Source organism: Nycticebus coucang, chromosome 18 (genome assembly GCF_027406575.1).
Source record: "Nycticebus coucang isolate mNycCou1 chromosome 18, mNycCou1.pri, whole genome shotgun sequence".
Lineage (NCBI taxonomy): Eukaryota > Metazoa > Chordata > Mammalia > Primates > Lorisidae > Nycticebus > Nycticebus coucang.
The window spans coordinates 40,136,652-40,162,526 of NC_069797.1; the positions used below are offsets into that span (position 1 = coordinate 40,136,652).

Below are 25,875 nucleotides of genomic sequence, written 5' to 3' on the forward strand. Positions count from 1 at the left end.
CTATAATCCTAGCACTCTGGGAGGGTGAGGCAGGTAGATTGCTTGAGCACAGGCATTCCAGACCAGCCTTGAGCAAGAGGGAGACTCTGTCTCTACTAAAAATAGAAAAATTAGCCGGGCACCAGTGTAGGAGCTTGTAGTCTCAGCTACTCAGGAAGCTGGGGCAAGGCGATTACTTGAGCCCAGGAGTTTGAGGTTGCTATGAGCAATGGTGACGCCAGTGCACTTTACCCAGGGCAATAGAGTGACTCTCTCTCTCCATAATAAAACATAAAAATGAAGTAAAAATCAAAGGCCAGGTGTAGTGGCTCACACCTGTAAGCCTAGCACTCTGGGAGGCCAAGGCGGGAATTTAGATTATCTGAACTCACAGGATCAAGCCTGAGCAAGAGCGAGACCCCGTCTCTAAAAATAGCCAGGTGTTGTGGCGGGCACCTGTAGTCCCAGCTACTGTGGAGGCTGAGGCAAGAGATACTTGAGCCCAAGAGTTTGAGGTTGCTGTGAGCTATAACACCGTGATACTCTACTTAGGGTGACAAAGTGAGACTCTGTCTCAAAAATAAATAAATAAATAAATAAAATCAAAGCAGAAGTCAAAGAGTACACTTTACATACTGAGACCTAACACAGGATGTGTAAAAAATTATAATTATATGGATAATACTTGTTTTAGGAGTCCTTATTATAAATCGATAAGGAACAGGGTTAAAATTTAAAAAAATATTTCAAATCATTTCATTTTCACTTTCCTAGCATAAGATTGTCAATGTCTACCAAGGGTACTCAAACTTTTTAAAACAGGGGGCCAGTTCACTGTCCCTCAGACCGGTGGAGGGCTGGACTATAGTTTAAAAAAAAAAAACTATGAACAAATTCCTATGCACCCTGCATGTATCTTATTTTGAAGTAAAAAAAACAAAATGGGAACAAATACAATCACATTGCCTCATGTGGCCCACGGGCTGTAGTTTGAGGACCCCTGGTTGGCTGGGTGCAATGGCTCACTCCTATAAGCCTACTGTTCTGGGAGGCCAAGGTATGTGGACTACCTGAGCTCAGGAGTTCAAAACCAGCCTGAGCAAAAGTGAGACCCCCATCTCTAGTAAAAAAAAAAGAAAGAAAAAAATAGGAAAACTAGCTGGGCTTTGCGGTGGGCACCAGACACTCTGGAGGCTGAGGAAAGTGGGCCACTTGAACCCAAGAGTTTGAAGGTGCTATAAGCTATGATGTCACAGCACTCTAGTCAGGGCACAAACTGAAACCCTGCCTCAAAAAAACAATCTAACCTATTTTTATATCTCTCCTGGGTTTCATCAACTTAGATAATACTAAACTTTCTGTCGTATTTATTCCATATCACCCGGAGACTCTGCACTCACTAAATAATTACTCCTTGCTTTTCAAACACTTAGAACAACGGCTTTTCCACTTTACTATTTTCTGTCAAATCACTATATGCTGTTTAATGTTTGAAGAGATGAAAATAAGAAAAAGGGGAAAGTAAAGAGGCTAGTAAACCTATTTTCACCCATTCTTTAAAATCACTTTCTTGATTTAATCTTCAAAATTCTGAGTCACCTGGGGCGGCGCCTGTGGCTCAGTTGGTAAGGCACCAGCCCCATATACCGAGGGTGGCGGGTTCAAACCCGGCCCCGGCCAAACTGCAACCAAAAAATAGCCGGGCGTTGTGGCGGGCACCTGTAGTCCCAGCTACTCGGGAGGCTGAGGCAAGAGAATCGCTTAAGCCCAGGAGTTGGAGGTTGCTGTGAGCTGTGTGATGCCATGGCACTCTACCGAGGGTGATAAAGTGAGACTCTGTCTCCACAAAAAAAAAAAAATTCTAAGTCACCTAAGGATGACAGTATTTCAGGTATGGTTTCACACAGGAATCATGAGCATTCAGCTTCATGATGAGGTTGTCTATCCACTGCTAGCCAAAAATAGAGCACGTCATTGTGCCGCAATTACTGGATTTATAAAGTTTATTGACTCCATTACCTACTTTCACTCTTGTGTCCTGGTTTCTCCTGACCACAAAAATACTTGTTTTTATCACATTCTCATAGATTCTAACCAACAATATTAAGTCCCTATTTATTAAAATCACTGTCACTTTGGTTTTACTCTTACTTCTTCGTCTACATACCATTCCTAACATCTATCACCCTTGGTAAAATTAAACATTAAATCAAGAATTGAGGCTGAACGCAAAGGTTCATGCCGATAATCCTAACACTCTGAGATGCTAAGACAGGTGGATTGCTTGAGCTCAGGAGTTCGAGACCAGCCTGACCAAGAACCAGACCCTGTCTCTACTAAAAGTACAAAAACTAGCTGGGCATCATGGCAGGCCCATGTAGTCCCAGCTATTCGGGAGGATGAGGCAAAAAGATTGCTTAAGCCCAAGAGTTTGAGGTTGCTAAGCCGTATGATGAGGCCATGGCACTCCCAGCGCAACTCTGTCTTAAAAAAAAAAAATTTTTTTTTTCAAGAATTGAAAGAAAACATAAAATGCCAAACTATTAACAAATGCTAAATAGTGGATATGCTACCATTTATTATCTATTAAAGTGTAAGGTAGTTAAAATCTCTTATCAGAGGTTCTAGTCCATTTAGATTGGTTTGAATTTGGAGGATAAACTACATGCCAAAAATATCGTTAGCAATTATGACAATATGTCCCAAGAACTTTATAAAAGGTGCTTATCTTTTGATCCAGTAATTTCACTTCCAAAAGCCTGAGAAAATACATTTTAATGCAAAAATGTCTACATTACTTATATACTTATAGCTTATTCAGTGAAAACTGGAACCACATCTACATTCCACAATGGAAGATGATTGAAGTGTGGAATGTTATACAATGGAATATTATACAGCTATTAAAAACATTTAGTGACAAGAAGAAAAGTCTTCAATATTGCATTTAGTAAAAAGAAAAAAAAAAGATACAAAATGTTACAGAACCCAATATATCTCAACTCCGCAACTATGTGTGTGTTTATGACAGGAATTACACTAAATGCTGCTAATCTCTGGGAAGTGTAAGTTTTCGAGACAATTTTCTAAAGAATATATACTATGTATTTTTTTTTGGCCAGGGCTGGGTTTGAACCCACCACCTCTGGCATATGGGGCCAGTGCCCTACTGTGTTGAGCTATAGGCACCACCCTATGTATTTTTTTTTTAAGGGGTATATGGCTTTCCTTTATTTATTTATTGCCGTTGCAGTTTTTGGCCCGGGCTGGGTTTGAACCCACTACCTCTGGTATATGGGGCCGGCACCCTACTCCTTGAGCCACGGGTGCCACCCTATACTATGTATTTTTATTCCAACTTTTTTGAAACCCCACTTGCTTAAAAATCATTTGATTTTTGTTTTTAGAAATGTTGCTTTCACCCAGGTTGGAGTGCAGTGGCATGATCATAGCTTACTGTAGCCTCAGACTCCTGGGCTCAAGCAGTTCTGCCTCAGCCTCCCAAGAAGATGGTCTTTAGGTGTACACGGCTGTGTCTGGCTAATTCTTTTTGTTTGGAGTTTTTTTATGGAGTAAGGATGAGGTCTGCCTGTGATGCCCGGGCTGGTTTTGTTTTTTGTTTTATTTATTCATTTAGAGATAGAGTCTCACTTTGTCGCCCTCAGTAGAGTGCCATGGCATCACAGATCACCATAACATCAAACTCTTGGGCTTAAGCAATTCTCTTGCCTCAGCCTCCCAAGTAGCTGGGACTACAGGTGCCGGCCACAACTCCCAGCTATTTTTTGTTGCAGCTGTCATTGTTGTTTAGCTGGCCTGGGCCAGGTTCAAACCCACCAGCCTCGGTGTACGTGGCTGGCACCGTAACCACTATGCTACGGGCGCTGAGCCCCCAGGCTGGTTTTGAATTCCTGGCCTCCAGTAATCCTTCCACCTCCCAAAGTACTAGGGATTACAGGCCTGAGTTAACCATGCCAAACTTCAAAACTGTAATTAAAACAAAAATTTTTAATAGATAAAATAAAATCTGTGTTCCGTGTGTCTGCTACTTGATAATTCTAATAATACTAACCAGAATTTTAGCCATACTCTGTAATAAGTTCCCTAAAAATTACACCTGCTTACTTAATAGGGATTTTCTCAAATACACCTACGTTAAGAGTACTATACTCGGGTGTTCAAATCCACTATACTATTATAGGAATCTTTTAGACATGGATACAACATATTACGTGAAAGAAGTGGCTACTTCTTTACATATAAGCTTTAATTCCATTTTACAAATCCAAATTAAAATCACCAATTTAACTACTAAGGCTAGTTTCCCTTGTACCGAAATGATAAAATTTGTAACTGACTATGAACTATAAACATTGTAACTAGACTGCACCATTCAGATGCTAACAAAATTCTAAGACTATCATATGAAATAAAGATCAGGCAATGTTTCCTCCCTGCATTCCTTATGGACCCTAGGAACAAAGACCAACCAAATGTTAACTTCAGGAATACACTGCCACTAACACTTATCAATGGATCAGTGCAGAGCACAAACCTCTACTACAGGTCTATTCTTTCCCTCTTCTCCCCCAGTAAGTGTTTTGCTCTACATTCTTCCTTTAAATTGTTTAGTTGGTAGAATGATCCAGAAACAAACCTTTTCTCTAAATATGGTGCATCCTTGACAAGTATTTTGACTAACATTCATTCACTAAACAGTATTCAATGACTGTGCAGAAGTTTCAAGATAAATAAGTGTCTCACTCATTCTCTAGTGATAAAAACCCAATCCAAAGCAAAGAAAAACTGCACCTTTTCCTAAATAAAATGCTATTTTGAGATATTTAAATTAAGTAAGCTTAAATTTTATTTGCCTTGGTCACAAGTCCACAATACAATAAAATCGAAATTCACCCACCAGGTACAGTGCAAAGCAAGTGCCATACTAAACCACAGTGCAAGGTTACATCTGTTTCAATGGAAAATTTCAGAAATTCACATCATTTTGGAGAGAATACAGTATAAAAGTACCTAAGAAGTTGGCCATTTTAAAGTGCTATATGACAGATGTATTAATGGGCTGCATTCACATTAAAGGTGGTTATGTGAATATATGGAGGATCAGTATCTTTTAAAATTTTGTAAATACTTAAATTTATGTTCATTTTCCCTATGTTTTGACTATATACTCAATAGTAATCTTATATCCAAACCCACTGATTTTTTTTTTAACTTCAAAGCCTTTCTGGGACAGTAAGCTTTAAAGACTGATATCAAACTTAAAGTGTTTATGTTAGCAGGGGAGAGAAGAGAGAAAATATCAACACGTAACTTCCTATCAGTTTTCAAAATGAGGAATGCAGCATTTAATTTTATCAGAATGCTAGTTTTGTTTAAATACCAGTCCATTATATTTCTAATGTATAAAGTGCAGAAGGCATTATGAAGACATGAGAGTAATTTGTAATACATCAACACAAACACAATTTACTTTATGTCAGGCCAAATCATTCTTTTTCTATAAAATATGATGCTGACACCTAAAAAGTTTTAATAAATTCAGTCATTCCATAGCTCTTCTCATCTTTTTAAAAGTACTGCAGCTCAATCAAGTCTTAATTGAGACTGGCAAATAGAAAGGCATAGACTGGCATCTCTACAATGACTTGCATTTTATATAAAATTTGATAAATCTTCAATAGGTATTTGCAAAAAAATCGATCAGCTGTCTTTATATAGCAAAAAAGGCAAAAGTGGTAAGATGAAGAGACTTAGGTGCACCGTATCAAAACAAGGCAAATGTATGATCGAAAGCTTCAGCATCATCAAAATGCAGATTTGAAAGATATTCAAAAAGGTTCATTTCATTTCTTAAGAAATAGTGCAAAGCAACTGCACTCATTTCCTGTTCAAGATTCAATTCAAATTTCAGCCATTTCCTTTTAAAGGAAATAGTACAGCAAAACAGAACAGAGGGTCGGTAACGCTACACCACCACCTACACTAAAACCTACTCTAAAAAGGAAAACTACCTAGAAGTGGGTCTTGACTAAGATGAGCAATCAGCTTTTTATAGTACTCTTACACATGCAATAATTTGGCTTCCTTTATAAAAAATAAGCTATCTGTAAACTAAAGAATAATGTACCAAAAGCCCGTTTTGAAGAGTCATGGCCTAGCAATACTATAATTTCAAGAGTTTTAATTGATTAGGCCATCGGAAACTACTAATAACGGAATCAAATCATTTTAGTGGAATCTTTACTGTGCAAGAGTACGTCACTCTGCCCTCAGTAATTAAGCTTTGATAGTGAAAGCTTCGGTATTGAAATAGAAAAAATACAGCCGTGTAGCTGCGACATTTCTAGGTAATTAAGCTTCCCTGAGGGGAGGTGCTTTCTGTAAGGGATAGGCCCTAAACGCCCAAAATCCTTCAACCCCTGTCCGAGGGTAAAAGCGGGGTGTCCTACAGGAGAAAGGTAAAAGAAGAAGATTCAGAAAGAAAGGAAAACCCAGAGAGAAGACAGCGAGCATACGGAGCTCTGGGCTTGGTGCTAGCAGAGGTTACCCAGCAACCCACTGCAAAGGCGAGTTTGTGGGGCCTGCCGGAGAGAAGGCCTCGCCTAGGAGTTGCAACACACTCTTTCTCCAGTACGCAGCGCTCGGCCTGGGGGAGGGGAGGAGGGGAAACAGCTGCCAGGGGAGCGGCGGGCCCAGCCCGGCCCGGCCCGCTCACCGTGAGGGTGTCGTCTATGTAGAGGGGAATCTGTCTCCTCTCGAAGGGGAACTCCTCCTCCCCGTCCCTGCACACTGCCACCAGTCGCGCCATCGTCCTCGACGCTGCCGTTGCCACCGTCACCACCTCCTCCCAGCTACCGCCGCCGCCGCCGCCGCTGCTCCTGCCGCTGCCGCTGCCGCCTCCTCCCAGCTCCTGCCTGCAACAGCCAAACCCCGCGAGCGTAAGCACCCGCCGCCGCGCAGCACATTCGCCACGGGCGGGAGGGAGCCGAGCGGGAGGGGACGGGAAAGCTGGGCTGCGTTTCCCATCACCCGATTCTACACGGGTTCAGCCAATCAGCACCAGGCAGCGCCGAGACCCGCCCCCTCGCACCGCTGCCCCCACCCCCCCGCCGGACAGCCGGCCTCTAGTCCGGGTCCAAAGGAGAGGCGGAAGGGACTGGCCAGTCCTGGGGCTTCCCCCGCCCGTCAAGGGAGTCCCGCCTCCAGGCCCCCACCCCTGACATCAGCTTTACAGCCCACTCCCCGCAACCTGCCGCCGGGATGCCCTCCGCCCACAGCTGACCCCTTCTCCCCCTTTCTTGACGTGCCCCGCCCAGCCAGTCCCCTGGGCTGCAGTTGCCCAGCGCGACCCCGCCCCTGGGAGGGGTCGACCCTGCCAAGGCTCTGCGGAGTCCTGGGTGGGGGCATCCCAGACCCTTTTCTCACCCTTCTCGGAGGAGGGCTCTCGGTCCTGACCTTCACCGTTTTCGTGGTCGCCTCCCTAACCCCCACCTCTGCTCCCCGTTACCGGCTGACGAGGCCCGCGTCAGGGCCGGCCTGGGCGGGAGTGCGGCTCCGAATGCCGTTTCCTCTCCAGGCTCAGTCAGCCGCTCGCGCCACGGGGAGTGGGGGAGGGAGGCGGGGGACGTGGGGAGGGTGGGGCCGGGAGGGGCCCGGAGCGCCGGGCGGGGCCCCGCCTCTTCTCGCGAGACCGTCAAGTGGTGCTGTGGGGTTGGGGCTTTCGAAATCCTCGCCCGGGGAGTGGGGGGTTTTCCCCGCACGTTCTGTATGGGTGACCGGCGTCCTCGTTCGAGTCTAGCTACTCAAATAAATCCTAAACACGACTTGTAGGAGGAATGAGTAGGTTTAAACCTCAGTCCTCAGCTGTGTGGAACTTAGAACCGCGCCCCCCAGGGCGAAGGGTGCCGAGCCGAGCTCGCTCGGGGCTGACTCGGGGTGGAGGCCTAGTGAAGACCTGGGTAAGTGGTCTGAGGCTGCCGAGGTCGGTGAGAGCGACAGGCAGGACTGAAGAAAAGGGAGACAAGTGTCTGGTGGGGGGAAGTGAGACACAAACTCTGGCCTGGTTTTCTGGTACTTGACACCACTCACTCCGCTCTCCACGGCGGGAAAATTGGAGAAGGAAAGGGACTTGACACACTGATTCCCCAGGAGCCAGCTGCATAACTAATTCCCCATCTAGGACTGCATAGAGATCCCGCCGAGGAGACCAAAAATACTTAAGAGCTGTCAGTTTTATGATGTCGTTGTTACACTGGAAGCAAACAGAAAACTGGACAGTGGCTTGTGTGTGTGTCCTAGCTAAAAGAATTTCTTGGTCTGGGTTAATATTAACACAGGGACTCCCTTGGGCAAAGTACTGGTACTGGCCAAAGGCCTTTCCCTCTGACCATCTTCGCAGAAGCCAAACTGCTTGCCGCATGTACTCAGTGCTGACCTTGAAGGCTTTGGAGCTCTGTAGTAAAAAGCTAAAATAGTTTTTGGAAGGTATTTTGCCTATGAATGTTCTGGCCATTTTAAGGATAAATCCATTTACTGCTCTTAAAACTGTCGCATCTTAAGGAGAGATCTATATTTCTTGGTAGAATAGGCTAGAGCTGTAATACTGACCTTTAAAAAGTATTTTGGTCGTCACCTGAAGTCTTAAGAGATTCACAATAAAAAACCCCATAGTGCATCCTTAGCCATGTTCCCTTGTGACATTGTGTGGTCACTGTTAGGGTAGGTGACATAATAAACTGGAAGAACCATTGTTCAATCCCAAAGGTGTGATTATCCAGTTAAGTATTTATGTCTTTTGGCCATGTTGGGAGAGCAGAACAGTGTGATCATTAGCTTAAATCTATAGGCATATAGGATATGCATGTTCCTGACAGGGTAGGCTACGTAGAAAAAATGTGGGCACTATGAAGAGAATCTTGTATTTTATGTAAAACTATTCCTAAGAAAAAATAATACTGTGCCCTGAACCCCATAAATGCATCAAGTACAAAGTTATGATTTAATAAAAAATAATTAAAAAGAAATTTTTAAAAAAAGAATACTGTGATTTTTAAGATCTAGAGGTGCTCTTATAAAGGCTACATCTATTAATGTACCTACTTTAAACCTTTTAAACTTTGTTAGGTTTATGGGTGGTAAACAACATTGAAAAACGACAAGCTCAATATATATGTGCTAATTTTGATTACTTTCATTACTGAACACACACCAGGTGCTAGCAAAAAACAGAGCATTCACCCTGGGAACTTAAATCTAAATGTTAGAAAAGACATTAAATCCATAATGAAATGAGAGGATCATGACAATCTCTCTCCACCTGACTTTAGTTTCCCTGATTTGGGTTTGCCTTTTAGGTCCACAGAGTACACTTATTAGTATCTTTAGACAATGCTTCACCATATGATAGGCCTTCAATGAATACATGATCCTAAGGATAATTTGCAAGGTAAATTGTTCTTTCTCAAGGATTAGTCTGAGTACTGCAAATACACTACTTTCAAAGGAAAATGCTTAGAAAACTATTTTATGACAAAATGATTTTTAGGTTTTACTGTTCATCTTCTTAGTACTGGAGTAGGCACCTATTTTTATTTTTCACTGTTGGTCTGTCATTGGCTATAACTACTTGTACTGCAACAAATATTGTGTATTGTCCTATTACTTTCAAATAAAAATGATCTATATTGGCTTGGTGCCCATAGCTCAGTGAGTAGGGCACCCATCACATACACTGAGGCGGGTGGGTATGACCCCGACCTAGGCCTGCTAAACAACAATGACAATTAGAATAAAAAAATACCTGGGGGCAGCGCTTATGGCTCAAAGGGGTGGGGCACCGGCCCCATATCCCAGAGGTAGTGGGTTCAAACCCAGCCCTGGCCAAAAACTGCAAAAAAAAAAAAATATATATATATATATATACACACACACACACACCTGGGCGTTGTGGTGGGTGCCTGTATCCCCAGCTACACAGGAGGCTGAGGCAAGAGAATCGCCTAAGCCCAAGAGCTGGAGGTTGCTGTGAGCTGTAATGCAATAGCACTCTACCGAGGGATGGTGACATGGTAAGACTCTGTCTCAAAAAAAAAAAAAAAATTACCTACTGTTAGAGAGCTTACTTCTTTTTTTTTTTTTGTAGAGACAGAGTCTCACTGTACCACCCTGGGGTAGAGTGCCGTGGCGTCACACGGCTCACAGCAACCTCTAACTCTTGGGCTTACGCAATTCTCTTGCCTCAGCCTCCCGAGTAGCTGGGACTACAGGCGCCCGCCACAACGCCCGGCTATTTTTTTTTTTGTTGCAGTTTGGCCGGGGCTGGGTTTGAACCCGCCACCCTTGGCATATGGGGCTGGCGCCCTACTCACTGAGCCACAGGCGCCGCCCTAGAGAGCTTACTTCTAATTGACAAAATTCTAATAAGTGCTACGTAAAAAAAGCCTGTTGTAACCTGTTTTTTAATTTTGATATTGGCATTGTCAGGAAAGGAAAGCAATCAACAGCAAAATACATTTTGCTAGTACCTAGGAAATAAAGAATGGAAAAAAATAAAGAACAGTTGTAGTGATGGAGATGTGATAAATTATCAGCAAAATACCATTCTTTTTCTCCAGGTCCCCAAAGTACAAGACATCAGCCACAAAACTCAGGCATAAATATGTCTATTCTTCAAGCTACCTAGGTTTAAAAGAAGAGTACCAACTTACTTTTATTACTTATTTTTGTAGATTGTATGTAAGCTCCTAGGGAGCAATGTACGAGGGCGGACAATTAAGTTTGAGAATTGATCCTAGAAAAAGTGCCACTTTGTTGCTGAACATCACTGTGGTCACCCTTGAAGTACTCCCCTTGCAAAGCCAGCGCCTAGTTCACACTTCAAAGCAATTTTTCCAGGATGAGTTCACGAACTTAATTGTCAGCCCTTGTACAATGACAGCTCTGATAGCCATTCCAGAGAGAGTTCCAAAATTGCTTTGAAGGATGAACCCGGCACTGACATCTGTACACAGCTTCCCAAGGGGAGTGCTTCAAAGGTGACCATAGTGATATTCACCAATGAGGTATGTAGCGCTTTTTCTAGGATCTAGGATGAGTTTGAAAATTGTCTACCTATATGTTTTCATATGACTTATATAACAGATTATACATTGATTCTCAATAAAATTTAGACGAAATACCTGTCATCATCTGAGACACTGTGCGTTGGTTGGTATATATGTGATGGATATCCCTAGTTTATAATTGTTTTTTCTTTTCTTTTTCGCATTTTTACCAATGACTGTACTAACCAGGCTCCAGTTTCTAATTGTATAAAATTAAAATCATGGGGCTTGGCGCCTATAGCTCAGGCGGCTAGTGCACCAGCCACATATACCGGAGCTGGCAGGTTCGAATCCAGCCTGGGCCAAAAAGTAGCTGGGCATTGTGTCCGGTGCCGGTAGTTCCAGCTACTTAGGAGGCTGAGGCAAGAGAATCACTTGGGCCCAGGAGTTTGAGGGTGCTGTAAGCTGTGACACCACAGCACTCTACCCAGGGTGACAGCTTGAGACTGTCTCAAAAAAAATTAAAATGACGGGCGTTAGTTACTTTCTGAAGGTCATAGATAGGCTAAAGTCCTATGCCAGATTATATTATTCTTAATTCAATCCTCACTTTGTTCTCTTTCCCTCTCCTTTCTCTGTCTTCAAAAATTGATAGTTACTTAGAAAGCAATAGTTGATTAGAAGATCTTTTGTTGTTTTCACTATAATAGCCAGACTGGGTTTTCTGTTTTGTTTTTAGCCACAGGGTCTCTGTGTCACCCAGGCTTGAGTGCAGTGGCATGACCACAGCTCACTGTAGCCTCCAACTCCTGGGCCCAAGATCTTCCTGCCTTGGCCTCTCAGGATGCAGGATTACAGGCACGAACAATAGCACCCTAGCCCCACATTGTTTTAAATGGTAGTAAAATCTAGGATTTAAATTACCATTGTAGTCCAAATCTGTGGATCTGTGAATTGGTTTTCTTTTTTGGGAACTGACAGTGTTAAAGCTCTATTGTATCTGTTAAAAATATACACTTTCCCTGCTTACATTGCTTTTTTGTTTGTTTGTTTTGTATTTTTTGAGACAGACTCTCACTATATAGTGTCGCCCTCGGTAGAATGCGGTGGCATCACAGCTCACAGCAACCTCAAACTCTTGGGCTTATGCAGTTCTCTTGCCTCAGCCTCCCACATAGCTGGGACTACAGACACCTGCCACAATGCCCAGCTATTTTTTTGTTGTAATTGTCATTGTTTGGCAGGCCTGGGCTGGGTTCAAACCTAGCAGCGCCTTAGCTGCTGAGCTACAGGCGTCGAGCCACTCATTGTTTTTTAAGGAAAAATAATGTATGTAAGTTTAAATATAATGTATGCCTGTAGTCCCAGCTACAAGAGTTTGAGGTTGCTGTGAGCTGTGATGCCACCGCACTCTACCCAGGGCAACAAAGTGAGACTATCTCAAAAAAAAAAAAAAAAAAAAGGTTAAAATATAAGCTCCTTGAAGGCAGGAACTTTGTCCTAGTTTTTTTAATCACAGCACCTATACTTGTTTACATCAGACTCAGTAAATGTTTGTTGAATCCATGGGCGGCACCTGTGGCTCAAGGAGTAGGGCGCCGGTCCCATATGTGGAGGTGGTGGGTTCAAACCCACCCCTGGCCAAAAACCACAAAAAAAAAAAAAAAATGTTGAATCTTTCTCTTCAGTAAATTAGAATGAAATCAGAGTGGTCTTTACTTATCAATTCTTCTATTTTTTTTAATGCTATTTCATTAGCTTTGTATTACATGACTTTCAGATTGGAGATGAAAAATAACACCCATACTGAGTAAATTTTGTTCTTTTAAGTTGTTATTCAATATCTGTAATAGTTGAGACATGAATTTACTGAGAGAGATTTAAGACCTAGAAAAGGATGAAGGAACAGTAACAGTAAGCAGCAGACCAATTAGACAGCATGATCATTAACCATCATATAACTTACTTTAATTTACTTTTTCTAAATGAAAGAACAATATGGTTGAGCCCTTCTGCCCTCTGAGTGTTCAAACAGGTAAATTGTGGGTATTGGCTCTGTGACATAGTTAGCAGGAAAACCAATCACCTTTCTCAGTCATGCTTAATTTACATACTATAATCTTAATGGTTAAATTTCATAAATCTTGCTTTTCAATTGAAAATAAAAATCTGATTTTTGTTTTCACATATAACCTATTTGGCATACTGATTTCTTTAGGGGGACAATTTTGGAAAATTTCTTTCAATAGTAGATTAAATCCAAATGTAATTTAGCAATTACAAAATGCCACATAAACGCCAAAGTAGCCATCAATTTAACAAATTAAAGCAAACTAATTAGTATAGTAGTCATGTTTAACAAATTAAGGACTAAAATAAATAAATTAAGGACTAAAATAAATTCAACCAATTTGGAGGCAACTAATTAAATCAACAAATCTACAATTTAATATCAGAGAAGGCTCCACCTGCTCTACACTACACAAATAATTCAGATTACCAAATACCAAATTAATTAAAGCCTTCTGACCCTAGATATTTCTGAAATAATCAAACTTTTACTTGAAGATAGAATGAAAGGGGGCACGATGGCTCATGCCTGTAATTCTAACACTCTAGGAGGCTGAGGTGGGTGGATTGCTTGAGCACCAGCTCAAGAACAGCCTGAGCAAAAAATGAGACCACCCCCGCCCCCCCCCAGTCTCTACTAAAAATAGAAAAACCAAGGCAAGAAGATCACTTGAGCCCAAGAATTGGAGGTTGCTGTGAGCTATGACAGCACAGCACTCTACCCTGGGTGACAGCTTGAGACTGTCTCAAAAAAGAAAATAGAACTAAAGGGAAATTTAAATTATTTTTGCTCACTTTAAATGATAAATATTGAATATTATAATTAAAAACTAAGGACTTTATGGATTCTTAAAATTTTAGATTTTGAACAGCCAGTCCACAGATCTTAAGAGTTTTTAAATGATTCAAGACAATAATTTATTAAATCTTAATATAGCCATAGTTTTATTAGGTACTTGATGACTTTTTTCTCAGAGGTCCTTGTTCCCTGTAACATGTATGGTAGGTGCCTGCCTGATATGGCACCTGCCTGCCTCTCCAGCTTTCTGTCCTTTTTCTGAGTCTCACTCCTCTTTCAGTTTCAATATGTGCTAGAGAACTTTTGCTGAGGGACTCATCCTACCTAAACTGCTCTCTGCTGTTCACATCCTCCCACCCTCTAGACCAGTGATTTTCTTTTCTTTCTTTTTTGAGACAGAGTCTCACTATGTTGCCCTCGGTAGAGAGCCGTGGTGTCATAGCTCACAGCAACCTCAAACTTCTGGGCTTAAGCAATTCTCTTGCCTCAGCCTCCCAATAGCTGGGACTACAGGCACCCACCACACCACCCAGCTATTTTTTATTGTCATTGTTGTTTAGCTGGCCCGGGCTGGGTTTGAACCCGCCAGCTTCCACTGTGCTACGGGTGCTGAGCCTAGACCAGTGATTTTCAACCCGTGTGCTGCAAAAATTTTTAAAGATTATTAATTAAATTATTTTCATTTTTTTCTTTCTTTTTTTTCTTCTTCTTTTTTTTGCAGTTAAAATGGCCTTTATTCCACCTAGAGTACAGGTGGGCTGAGATTCCTGACCAGGGAGAAATCCACCAAATTATTTTTGAAAGAAGTTCAAAGCACAGTAGACATATTCTTTTTTTACTTTTTTTTTTTTTTATCAACATAATTTAACTGTGCCATGGTAGTTTATAGGGTCAAGTGTGCCATGAGATTAAAAACGGTTGAGAAACAGTGCTGTGGACACATACAGTTTAACTCCCTCATCTCATCCGAAAACAAAACAAAAAAAATACCATCTGTGGGGAAAACTGATGCTTCACTAGATCAATTCCTTTTTCTTTTTTTTTTTTTTTTTGCAGTTTTTGGCTAGGGCTGGGTTTGAACCTGCCACCTCCAGCATATGGAGCCAGCGCTCTACTCGGTTGAACCACAGGTGCCACCCACTAGATCAATTCTTAACACTCTTGGCAAACCATATTTATTCTTTTTTTTTTGGAGACACAGTCTCACTTTGTCACCCTTGGTAGAGTGCCATGTCATCATAGCTCACAGCAACCTCAAACTCTTAGGGCTTAAGTGATTCTCTTGCCTCAGCCTCCTAAGTAGCTGGGATTACAGGCACCCGCCACAACGCCAGGCTGTTTTTAGAGATGAGGTCTCACTCTGGCTCAGGCTGGTCTCGAACCTGTGAGCTCAGGCAATCCACTCACCTTGGCCTCCCAGAGTGCTAGGATTAGAGGTGTGAGCCATTCTTTGGGCATTTAACTGTTTTCTGATTTCATAACACATATGTGTTTGATTTTTTTTTTTTCTGAGACAGAGTCTCAAGCTGTCGCCCTGGGTAGAGTGCCATAGCATCATAGCTCACAGCAACCTCCAGCCCTTGGGCTCAAGAGATCCTTTTGCCTCAGTTTTTCTATTTTTTGTAGAGATGGGATCTTCCTTTTTGCTCAGGTTGGTCTCAAACCCGTGAGCTCAAGCTATCCACCTGCCTCAGTCTCGCAGAGTGCTAGGATTACAGGCATGAGCCACTGAGCCTGTCTTTGATTTTAAATATTTTCTTCTGTGCTCACTTCAGCAGCATATAAACTAAAATCGGAATAATATAGAGAGGATTAGCATGCCCTCTGTGCAGGGATGACAGGCAATTTCATGAAGCATTCTATTTTTGTTTGTGTATTATACTTTAATGCAATTGCAGACATCTGTGCCTAGCAATATTTCTAGTTGACCAAATATTTTAATCTTTTTACACTTATTTGCAAAAGAAATAGTTTTGGCTTGGCACCTGTAGCATAGTGGTTATGGCGCCAGCCATACACACCCAGGCTGGTGTGTTCGAACCTGGCCTGGGCCAGCTAACCAACAATGACAACTGCACAAAAAAATAGCCAAGCGTTGTGGCGGGCGCTTGTGGTCCCAGCTACTTGAGAGGCTGAGGCAAGAAAATCACTTAAGCCCAAGAGTTTGAGGTTGCTATGAGCTGTGATGCCACAGCATTCTACAGAGGGTGATGTAGTGAGACTCTGTCTAAAAAAAAAGTTTTAAGTAGCTTTTTATAGCAAGATGATATAATGGTATGGGTGTAATCTAAATTTCCTTCTCATGCTATTACCTTGTATACTGTACTTTTTATTTTGTTCCTTTTAATTGAGTCACAGGCAGGATCCAGAGCAGGGAGAGCTAGGGTAGGGCCAGTCTAGTGAAGCATAGGGAGCCTCCAGTCCTTTCTTAGGAAACCCAAAGCTTAAAGGAAGGGGTACTGGCCTTGAACTGCCTCTTGCCTCCTCTGCCTAACCTCCAGTTGCCTTATTACACCTTCACTTGTAATCCACTTAGGAAAACAAGCTCTCTAAAACTTTTTAAGGATTATTTTTTTCTTCAAAGTTTGGACCAAAGTTTTGATTTTTGTCTGCCTTTGAAGCTGACACCCAGATGGTAGGATGAAAGTCCTGTTATTTTTCCCCTCCAGCCCCTCTGTAGGGACATGCCGGGGAGGGTTATCTCCTTGGATCCCTGAGTTTCCATAAAGGAGTGTAACAAGGGTACACATATTTATAAGTGTTTATATGTGTTGTAAGACATGAGAGGAAGCAACGGGCAGTTTTTATGGTGACATTAATGTATATTTTTATTTTGTTTTGTTGAGACAGTCTCACTTTGTAACCCTTGGTAGAGTGCTATGGAGAGAGTGCTCTGTCTCACAGCTCACAGCAACCTCAAACTCTTGGGCTTAAGTGATTCTCTTGCCTCAACCTCCCAAGTAGCTGGGATTACAGGCACCCACCACAACACCCGGTTATTTTTTCATTGTTGTTGTAGTTGTCATTGTTGCTTGGCAGGCCCAGGCCAGGTTCCAACCCCCCAGCCCTGGTGTATGTGGCCAGCGCCCTAGCCGCTGAGCTATAGGCACCCAGCCATAAATGTATATTTTGATAACTGATCACAATTCTAGGCTCAGTATTATAACAGGGAGCAGCAAACAGTGACCACAAGCACATTCCTGTCCTGGATGGCTTGTAATACAGAAAGAACTCAATTAAAATGATTTTATAGGCTGGATGCAGTGGCTCATGCCTATAATCCTAGCACTCTGGGAAGCCAACCAGCCTGAGCAAGGGTGAGACACTGTCTCTGGGTATTTTGGCAGGTACCTGTAGTCCCAGCTACTTGGTAGGCTGAGGCAAGAGGATTGCTTGAGCCCAAGAGTTTGAGGTTGCTGTGAGCTATAATGCCACAGCCCTCTATCCAGGGCAACAGAGTGAAAGTGAGGGAAAAAAAAGATTTATAACCAAACACATTCCCCCACACATGCTTTCTTCTTATTCTTATGTTTTATTAAAAATTAAAATAAAGAGGGTGATACCTGTGGCTCAAAGGAGTAAGATGCCAGCCCCATATGCCGGAGGTGGTGGGTTCAAACTCAGCCCTGGCCAGAAACTGCAAAAAAAAAAAAAAAATTAAAATAAAGACGTAATGGGCAGCGCCTGTGGCTCAGTGGGTAGGGCGCTGGCCCCATATACCGAGGGTGGCGGGTTTGAACCCAGTCCCAGCCAAACTGCAACAAAAAAATAACTGGGTGTTGTGGCAGACACCTGTAGTCCTCATTCTCTTGAGGCAAGAGAATCACCTAAGCCCAGGAGTTGGAGGTTGCTGTGAGCTGTGATACCACAGCACTCTACCGAGGGCAATAAAGACTCTGTCTCTAAAAAAAGAAAGAAACAAAGAAAGAGAAATTGACAATCCACAATTAACACTGAAATGTTTTAAACATTTCATTTAATGTAAACATTATAAAATATACAGTAAGAATGGCATAAGGTTGTATTAAAATGTAAAGTAAAAATCCTTCTCACCATCCAATCTTCCAGGGTCACAACTCTAAAGTTGCTTTAAAATATTGACATTCGTCCAGGCAAAGTGAATTGGTGGCTCATGCCTGTAATCTTAGCACCTAGAGAGACCAAGGCAGGTGAATTGCTTGAGCTCAGGAGTTCAAGACCAGTCTCAGCAAAGTGAGACCCTAGTCTCTGCTAAAAATAGAAAAACTAGCCAGGCGTCATGGTGGGCACCTATAGTCCCAGCTACTCTGCAGGATGAAGTAAGAGGATTGCTTGAGCCCAAGAGTTTGAAATTGCTGTGAACTATGATGTTGCCATGGCACTCCACCCAGGGTGACACAGACTGTCTCAAAAAAAAAAGAAAAAAAAAAGAAATATATATATATAATATATACATTTATTAATTTCTAAAAAGTCTCAGGGCCTTGCTTCTTCACTATGAGTTTGCTTTTAATGTTGAGATATAATTAAAATATTAAGCATCACTACTGTTATAGAGTATTGAAACTAATTTTATAATAGTTTAACACTGGGGTGCTAAAGCACATTTTCCTTACATGTAATATTTATTCTTCCCCAATAATTATTGCTCAAATACAGAGACATCATATCATTTATCACCAAAATTTTATAGTCTTATCTTGCAAATATAGTACATATGTAATTAAACAGTTAGTAAACATATAGAGATTGAGCACAAACAAGGCCCATAAGGTACTGCTGTGTAATGTATCTACCATCAGGTTGATCACACCAGTTGTTACATTGGACAGCAAGAAAAAAAATAACTGTTTTCTATTTAGAGCTGTGATTAAGCAAAGACTGGGTTCCTTTCTTTGAACTTGAGATTCTGAATACTTTTTATTTGTGACAGGTGACTGGATAAGTTTCCAAGAACATGGTACTAGAGCTCCTTTAATTAGAAATTTGGCAAAACTCAAAATTATATCACCCAATAATAAACTACTAAGGAGGCTCAGGCTAGAAGCAACTATCCAAATACAAAAGGCTAAATTGGCCATTCTTCGAGATACTGCTTCTACATTTACTTGAACTATGTAGAGTGATATGAAGAGGCTAATAGCTACCAGTAGAAGACAAGAGGCTACTTTTATCAAGTCTTTGATACGTGATCTGTGCTTACCTACATATAATCCTGTTTGCACACCAGCCATGTGTATTGCCACATACCCCAAAGAAGAGATTATTCCTTCTCGATTAGCATTTAATAGACCAACCCTTGCGCCACTGCCATCAGTGCCATACAAAATTAACCTCTTTAGTGGGGTAAAGTCGAGAGCTAGCTGGTATAATACAGTAATACTGAGAGACAAAATCCAGGATTTATTTAAAGGAAAAATAATCAACAGTAGAGATGTTATCATTCTCACAACTATCATGGTGAAGAAAAAGTTCCAGTGAACTCCATATTCGCTTACATGTTCCTGATAGCCTATGGATTTTATAATGACTAATCGTCCAATTCCTAGGAACATTAATGGCCAAACAGAGTACAATGACTTTGTAAAATAATAAAATCTGGATCCTTTGATATAGTCTTTCCTTCTGATTTCTAGACAAACCATTGCAGTCCCAAAAACAAAGCCACCTACTCCAAAATCCATTGCTCCTGTCCCATATAGCTCAGTTTTGGCAAATCTTCTGGGAAAAAGTGGGAAGTCCACAGCCAAAATAGCAATAGCAGTAAACACACTGTTAATTACACGGAAACAGGAGATGGCTGGAATGTATTCTGATTCTAGACTGATTGTGAAGAATTTTTCAAGGATTTTCTGGACAGGCTCTCTGGCATAGCAAGTTCTCCTCTGGTATATTTGATAAAACAGCCCTGCCCCAAAGATAATCACAGCAAGAAGCTCAAGGAGGATAAATGAAGACAAAATGGTCAAGGTGGCCACCAGGGGAAGTATTAGGACAATAAAATCAGTGAAGAATCTAGTTTTCCAGGTATGTGAACAAGAACACAAGTGCTGTGAGAAAATTATCAGGAACCCTCTACACAGGATACAGAATGCAGGATAACACAAGCCCTGGGTGATTTCCAGCACGTTGGTTCCATTGAGGTTACTGACAAAAGCTTCCTTCATCTGTTTTTGAGACATTTTTTTTCTTTCTGTGAAAACAAGAGCAAAGGAATGGATGTGTGGAAAGCAACATTCTTGTGAAATTGGTATATTACATACTTAATTATACTCTTATGATAGAATTCAGAGCAGAACTTTAGTCCCTAGTAATTTCAAACCTAGGGCTTGTGATTCCCTTTCCAAGTATTATAGGAAGAAATTTAAACCTGATGTATGAAGAATGTCATAGTATGAAATTACTGTTTGTTTGGTTTTTTTGAGACAGAGTCTCACCTTTTCACCATTGGTAGAGTGCCGTGACATCATATCTCACAGCAACCTCAAACCCTTGGGCTTAAGCGATTCTCTTGTTGCAGCCTCTCAAGTACCTGGGACTACAGGCGTCCACCACAACGCCCAGCTATTTTTAGAGACGGAGTTTTGCTCTTGCTCCGGCTGGTCTCAAATCCGTGAGCTCAGGCAATCCACTGCCTCAGCCTTCCAGAGTGCTAGGATTACAGGCGTGAGCCACCGCAATCGGCCTAGAGATCTTTATAGCTATTCTCAGTACAAGACAGACTCACACAGAAAATGAATTTGGTATATAAACCCGGAAGCATGGAATGATTGTCAGACAGGACTTTCTATTTCAGAGCATAGTGTTTGTCACAAAGATTAATAAAAATTGAATACACGTTACTGACTGTATGCCAAATTCGGGGGTGATGGGGTGGTGGGTTGTAGCTACAAGTATACTTGGAAGTTCGGGAGCCTTGGTTTCTGTTTAGAGCCTCTCTAAACCTACTGCCTTCAGTACAAAACTGATCCCTGCAGTGATTTCTTGAGCTCCAGGCAGTTCCTTCATTTACAGACAACTGTCTTCAAATTAAGGTGCATAGGACCTATGCACAGGTGCATTAAAAACGGACATACAGCATGTACTCGTGTTGTTTTAAATGGATACTAAACATTTCTCTATCACATATCAGTGTCTGAAAAGCGGCATACTGGACCAACACAAGTGCTTGTCAAACATCAACCACGCTGTATAAATGCATGCTTGCGTGCGTGCATTACGGCCTGTCTGGAACCTGCAACAATACTTCACGGTACAGACCTAAATCGGTTGCCTTTTCAAAAATAAAAGTCCTTTTCTTGACAGACGCCCGCCCTGGCAGCGTCCTGCCCTTGCACCTCACGTGTTCCAAGTAGCGTCGGTTCCCTGAGAGCAGAGGGTTGTCTAAGTGGGCCGCGCCGCCAGCCTCCCGGGGCACCCGCGGGTCCACGCGGGAGCCGGCCGCTTCCGCCTTCCGGGTGACGCTTCCGGCCGACGCACTGCAGGCTGCTCTTCCGGGCTGGCGGATTCCGCGCGGCCCCGTGCTGGACGGCGCCCTTCCTTATGTATTTCGGGCCTGTTCCCCACAACGCTCTCGGGCCTTGAGTCGGTCCGTGGGAAGAGCGCCTAGAAGGGGAAAGATGTGGCTCACAGTGGCCCCTCAGACTCCACGGCGAGGCCCTGTCAGTGTTAAGGGGTCTGAGAAACCCGTGAAAGATTCCGCCGCGGCAACCTCTGTTGAAAGAACACACGTCCCTGGGGGTGCCCCGAGGCCTGGGGGAACCGTGCTGTCCTCGCTTCTCCCCCTCAGAACGCGGGACGCTGCCTTTTCACTCTCGAAACTCCAACTGTCTCGCCCTAACCTAGACCTGCAAGCCCAGACCCGAGTCCCGGGCGGGCCACGTGCGCCCTTCCCCGCGTGTGCGCGCCCCGCCCTAGGGGAGGAGCCGCCCGGGCCGAGAGCAAACTTGGACCCGGGAGATCCCGCGGTCCCGGCTTTCCTTCCTCCGGGCTCGCTCCCGCCCCATCCTTCCCTCCCTTCTCGGGCTCTTCTCGCCGCTTCATTCGGCGCACCCGCCTTTTCAGTCAGACCGGCCGACCAGTGCGCTCGCGGCTCGGGCCGTGGGACCGGTGAGTGCCACCCCCAGCCCAGATCTGAAAGCCCTCCGTGACGCCGAAGGGGCAGGGAAGGTCATTTTGCCTCCCAGAGTTGAGGAAGAAGGGGGCGTCGCCCGTGCCCTTTCCAGAACGCCGTTTCCTTTCTCTAACCTTTTCTTTTTGACCCTCTCTTGTCTCAGAAGGAGAGAGCCCAGCTCTTGGCTGTCTCAGAACAAGGACCTTTCACGGTCACCCTCCACCTTTCCACCTTGCTGACGGGGAGTGGCCCGGGATGGGGGGAGGGAGCCCCGGTCCTTGCCCTGCCCAGGATCCGCGGAGGGGGCGGCTATTCCCCGGAGGCGTCAGGACAGCAGCGTCCTTGGCTAGGGTCATATCCACCTTTCTGGGAAGGACGTACTCTACCCATGCTAGGTGCTTCCAGAGGGCATCCCAGCCCTGGACTTGGCGGGCACGTCTCCAGGACCGGGAATCCTCAATTCCCGCCTGGAACCTGGGGGCGGGGCCGGCCGGGCTACCGGGACCATTTCCCAGCCCTTCTTGTCTGCCCTCCCATTCTTTCTCCCTGCCAAGAAAGAAACTGAGGCTGAGGAGGAGTAGGAACCAGTGATCAGGCTGCTACTTGCCTTGACTCGTTACATCTATTCATTACCGCCTCCCTTCTGCCCACAGTGGTCACACCCTTTCCACAAATTCTTGGCTGGAAACTACACAGCCAACTGAAATAGGAGCTGGGAGAACTAGAGAAAACCGCCCTAATCAGACTTGACGCCAGCTGGGAGCTGACGCTGCATCATAATATTTGCAAAGCACTCTCACTGGTATTAGCCCATTTGATCCTTAGCCCTGTGTGGTTTGGGTATTATTATTCCATTTTGCAAGGGAGGAAACAATAAGGTTTAGAGTGTTTTCGTGACCTGCCTCAGGGGGGTTGTGGGCTTTGGAGTCTAACCCCACCATCTATTGTGATCTCCCGTGGTCGTACCTCTTAAGATTAGTTTTCAGTTGAAGGAGTTTGTTCTCCTTGAGCTCCTGAGGTCTTCACATGGCTGTCTCTTGGGTGGAGTCCCACCAGTGTCAGGTGAATATGTCCAATACAGCATTGATGTCCTTTTCTGCCTGAATTGTCCTGTTTCCAGTTTCCATGGAAGTCTCTGTCTCTGGGTTCTTTAAAGATGTATTTGGGGCCTCAAGAAAGTCCCACCAGATTTAATCCATTACAGGCACCCTTCATCCTTATCCCTCCTTGCTAAGGGAAGTGCTGAGGTCTGGAAAACTTACTTAGCAATTCTCAGATGCTGTCCTAGACCCAGCCTCAAAACACCTTTTCTCTCAGATGGATTCCCTTCCCCTGAAATCCTCACCTTCTTAAAGTAGACACTGTACTGTTCCACCTGATTAGTGCTCTCAAATAGCTTATCAACCCTTAGTTGTAGGGCTACCAATAATCACCCTCTGAATGAATATTCAGGATTGCATTTTGTATGATTCTTTCAAACCATGACCTCATTGACCTTCCCGGCCTCTCCTTGTGAAGTCGATTTAACCCCATTTTCAAGGTGAGGTATTAAGGTAGGTGATGTAGTTTACCCAGGATCACACACTCAGTGCATAGCTGAGCTATGATTCCCGTACTACACAACTGCTTTCCTAGAGCATCATGATTGACTCTAGGCATAATGACTAGAAGATTTGCAGCCCCAGTCCGAACCCTAACCCTAACCCTGTAATAAAACTGGCCTGGTGAGCCTCTGGAGGCTATTAAAGTTTCCTCTGTTTCCTGGTTGGCAAGGGAAAGGACAGATCCTCACTCTCTGCCCAGGCCTGCCCTGCTTCTCATTTTAGTTGATCCTGCTTGGTGGGAGGAATAGGAATGAGTCACCTGTGTATGGCCCGTGTCTTTTCTCTTATTCGGTAGGCTCTGAGGTGACACGTCTCAGATTCTTCCAGAACTGAACCCATTGCTGAAGCCATGTCCCAGCCCAAGGCCCCATGACCAGGTGGATAGCATTCCTTGTGTCTGCGACTCAGAACCCTGGCTGACCACATTGAAGAAAGATGCTCCAGCAGGTAAAACCTCCTCCTTGGATAACCAGACTTGCAAGCATCTGAGGTATCTTTTGCTTGTTTGAAGTTTATCCTCCCCTCACCTGAAGGAAGGGAAAAACCCTGTAAAGGTCTTCTTTTCTCTATTTAGCTCAGTGGTTCTCAACCTTCCCAATGCTGCAGTGTATTTTCATTGTTACAAAGAGGTCACGACCCACAGGTTGAGAACTGCTGCGTCACTCCAATGCTTTTTACTCATCATCAAAAAGCTCTTCCTGCGCTGCCCATGATATTTACTTTAGATAATTATTACATTATTCTAAATATAACCATATTATTTTGAATTCAGATTTCTATATTGATAATAAAAAATGGAAATAGTAAAAAAAAAAAAAAAAAGAAAGAAAGAAGCTCTTCCTGATCTCTAATTTGAATTTTTCTTGTGGTTTTTAGCTCTTTTCTTTGGGATAGGTAAGGGAATCCTTAAGGTACTTTGTGACTCTACATAGGGAGTTCAGTGAGATACCCCAGCCACCTGAATTGTTGAGGCATCAATTGTAGAAGCCTGGAGCTTCCAAGAGGATCTGTTCCTTGAAGCTGAGCCTTAAAGAATAAGAAGAAATTAGCCAAGTGGAGAAGAAAAATAAGTAGTCTAGGCAAATAGGTTAACCTCTGAAAAAATGTGGGAGATAACTTTTGTAGACATATAGGATTCTGATGAAAGGATCATGGAGTGCATGAAGCCCACCCTTATTCTGAGCCATTGCCTGTCTGAAAATGCTGCTATTTGCCCCAGGCCTATAGGATTCCAAGTCACTACTTACTGTGGGACTCTGTCTGATACCCACATTCTTCATGTGCAGCTCCTAGTCCAGAGAGAATACCAGTACATATCTGCTGAATTTTTATTTTACTAAGTATTTCTAGGCACTATGCTGAGGCATGTTGAAGATGGTATGTGCTCGCAAGGAGTTCACAATCTAGTGGAGTCCTAGGTGGGTTAGTACCTGAAACTCAGCAAGGTAAGCCATGGCTGTGGTAGAAACTTTCACCCAGCATCCCAGTTATATGGTGTGTGAAACAGGCTTGAAGGCTGGAGAGAAGCAGGCAAGACAACCGTGTGCTCCAGGCTTTTTTATTTTTAACTTGGTTTGGGTTTTTTTTTTTTTTTTTTTTTTTTGAGACAGAGTCTCACTCTGTCACCCTAGGTAGAGTGCTATGGCATCATAGCTCACAGCAACCTTAAACTCTTGGGTGCAAGCAATCCTTTTACCCCAGCCTCCTGAGTAGCTGGGACTGTAGACACCTAACACTATGCCCGGCTAGTTTTTATTTTTGTTTTTTTTCTGTCTTTTCGTAGAGATGGGGTCTTGTTCTTGCTTAGGCTGGTCTTGATCTCCTGAGCTCAAGTATTCTCCTGCCACAGCCTCCCAGAGTGCTAGGATTCTTGTTTCATTTAATCCTCATAGCATCCCCATGGAAAAGGTACAGTATGTATCTATACAGTGTTCTTATAGTTCCATTTTGGAGATAAGTTTCAGAAAGGTTAATGGCTTTTTCAAGGTCACGTTCATTATCAGAAATTTGGAAAATACAGATAAGCAAAAGAATATTAAAATTATTTATAATCATACTACTTAGAGATAAGCTACATAAAAATCCATGATATTGGGCGGCGCCTGTGGCTCAGTGAGTAGGGCGCCGGCCCCATATGCCGAGGGTGGCGGGTTCAAACCCAGCCCGGGCCAAACTGCAACAAAAAAATAGCCGGGTGCTGTGGCGGGCGCCTGTAGTCCCAGCTGCTCGGGAGGCTGAGGCAAGAGAATCGCTTAAGCCCAGGAGCTG

General features: G+C 43.4%; 3 protein-coding genes and 1 non-coding gene across 19 annotated transcripts in view; 2 read left to right on the forward strand and 2 right to left on the reverse strand.

Annotated features, from left to right (window-relative positions):
• The window catches only part of GGNBP2 (gametogenetin binding protein 2), a 45,460-nt gene extending 37,828 nt beyond the window's left edge, over positions 1-7,632 (reverse strand). For all 3 annotated transcript variants that reach the window (XM_053567990.1, XM_053567991.1, XM_053567989.1), the window contains exons 1-2: positions 7,426-7,632; positions 6,716-6,914 (exon numbers count right to left, since the gene is read on the reverse strand). In XM_053567990.1, the coding sequence (XP_053423965.1) occupies positions 6,716-6,808 (93 nt within the window). In that variant the 5' untranslated portion in view covers positions 6,809-6,914; positions 7,426-7,632. The remainder of the gene's footprint in view (positions 1-6,715; positions 6,915-7,425) is intronic.
• Positions 7,633-14,617: 6,985 nt separating this feature from the next.
• PIGW (phosphatidylinositol glycan anchor biosynthesis class W) lies at positions 14,618-22,187 on the reverse strand. Of its 3 annotated transcripts, XR_008375633.1 has the most exons (4): positions 22,138-22,187; positions 21,151-21,495; positions 16,865-20,083; positions 14,618-15,203 (listed from the first exon to the last, which is right to left on the reverse strand). XR_008375633.1 is itself a non-coding variant. In XM_053570200.1 (2 exons), the coding sequence occupies exon 2, from the start codon at positions 20,070-20,072 to the stop codon at positions 18,567-18,569; it is 1,506 nt and encodes a 501-aa protein (XP_053426175.1). In that variant the 5' UTR covers positions 20,073-20,083; positions 21,151-21,802; the 3' UTR covers positions 16,851-18,566. The 3 variants fall into 3 exon arrangements, 1 of the variants encoding a protein (XP_053426175.1); XR_008375632.1 differs by lacking the exon at positions 22,138-22,187 and having other exon boundaries at positions 21,151-21,802; XM_053570200.1 differs by lacking the exons at positions 14,618-15,203; positions 22,138-22,187 and having other exon boundaries at positions 16,851-20,083; positions 21,151-21,802.
• Positions 15,674-15,780, forward strand: LOC128571372 (U6 spliceosomal RNA). The gene has a single exon (XR_008375800.1). It is a non-coding gene; the product is annotated as a U6 spliceosomal RNA (small nuclear RNA).
• Positions 21,824-25,875, forward strand: part of MYO19 (myosin XIX) — a 36,151-nt gene continuing 32,099 nt past the window's right edge. For 11 of the 12 annotated variants that reach the window (XR_008375627.1, XR_008375628.1, XR_008375629.1 and 8 more), the window contains exons 1-2: positions 21,824-21,999; positions 23,903-24,054. Coding sequence is in view for 7 of the 12 variants with exons in the window: in XM_053570190.1 (XP_053426165.1) it covers positions 24,043-24,054 (12 nt within the window). In the remaining 5 variants the exon portion in view is untranslated. Of the gene's footprint in view, positions 22,000-23,902; positions 24,055-25,390; positions 25,516-25,875 lie in introns of all 12 variants that reach the window. The other variant, XM_053570192.1, reaches the window with a different exon arrangement.

Excerpts from the sequence above, each read along its gene's own strand:
- PIGW (XM_053570200.1), bottom strand. The coding sequence starts at position 20,072 with ATGTCTCAAAAACAGATGAAGGAAGCTTTTGTCAGTAACCTCAATGGA.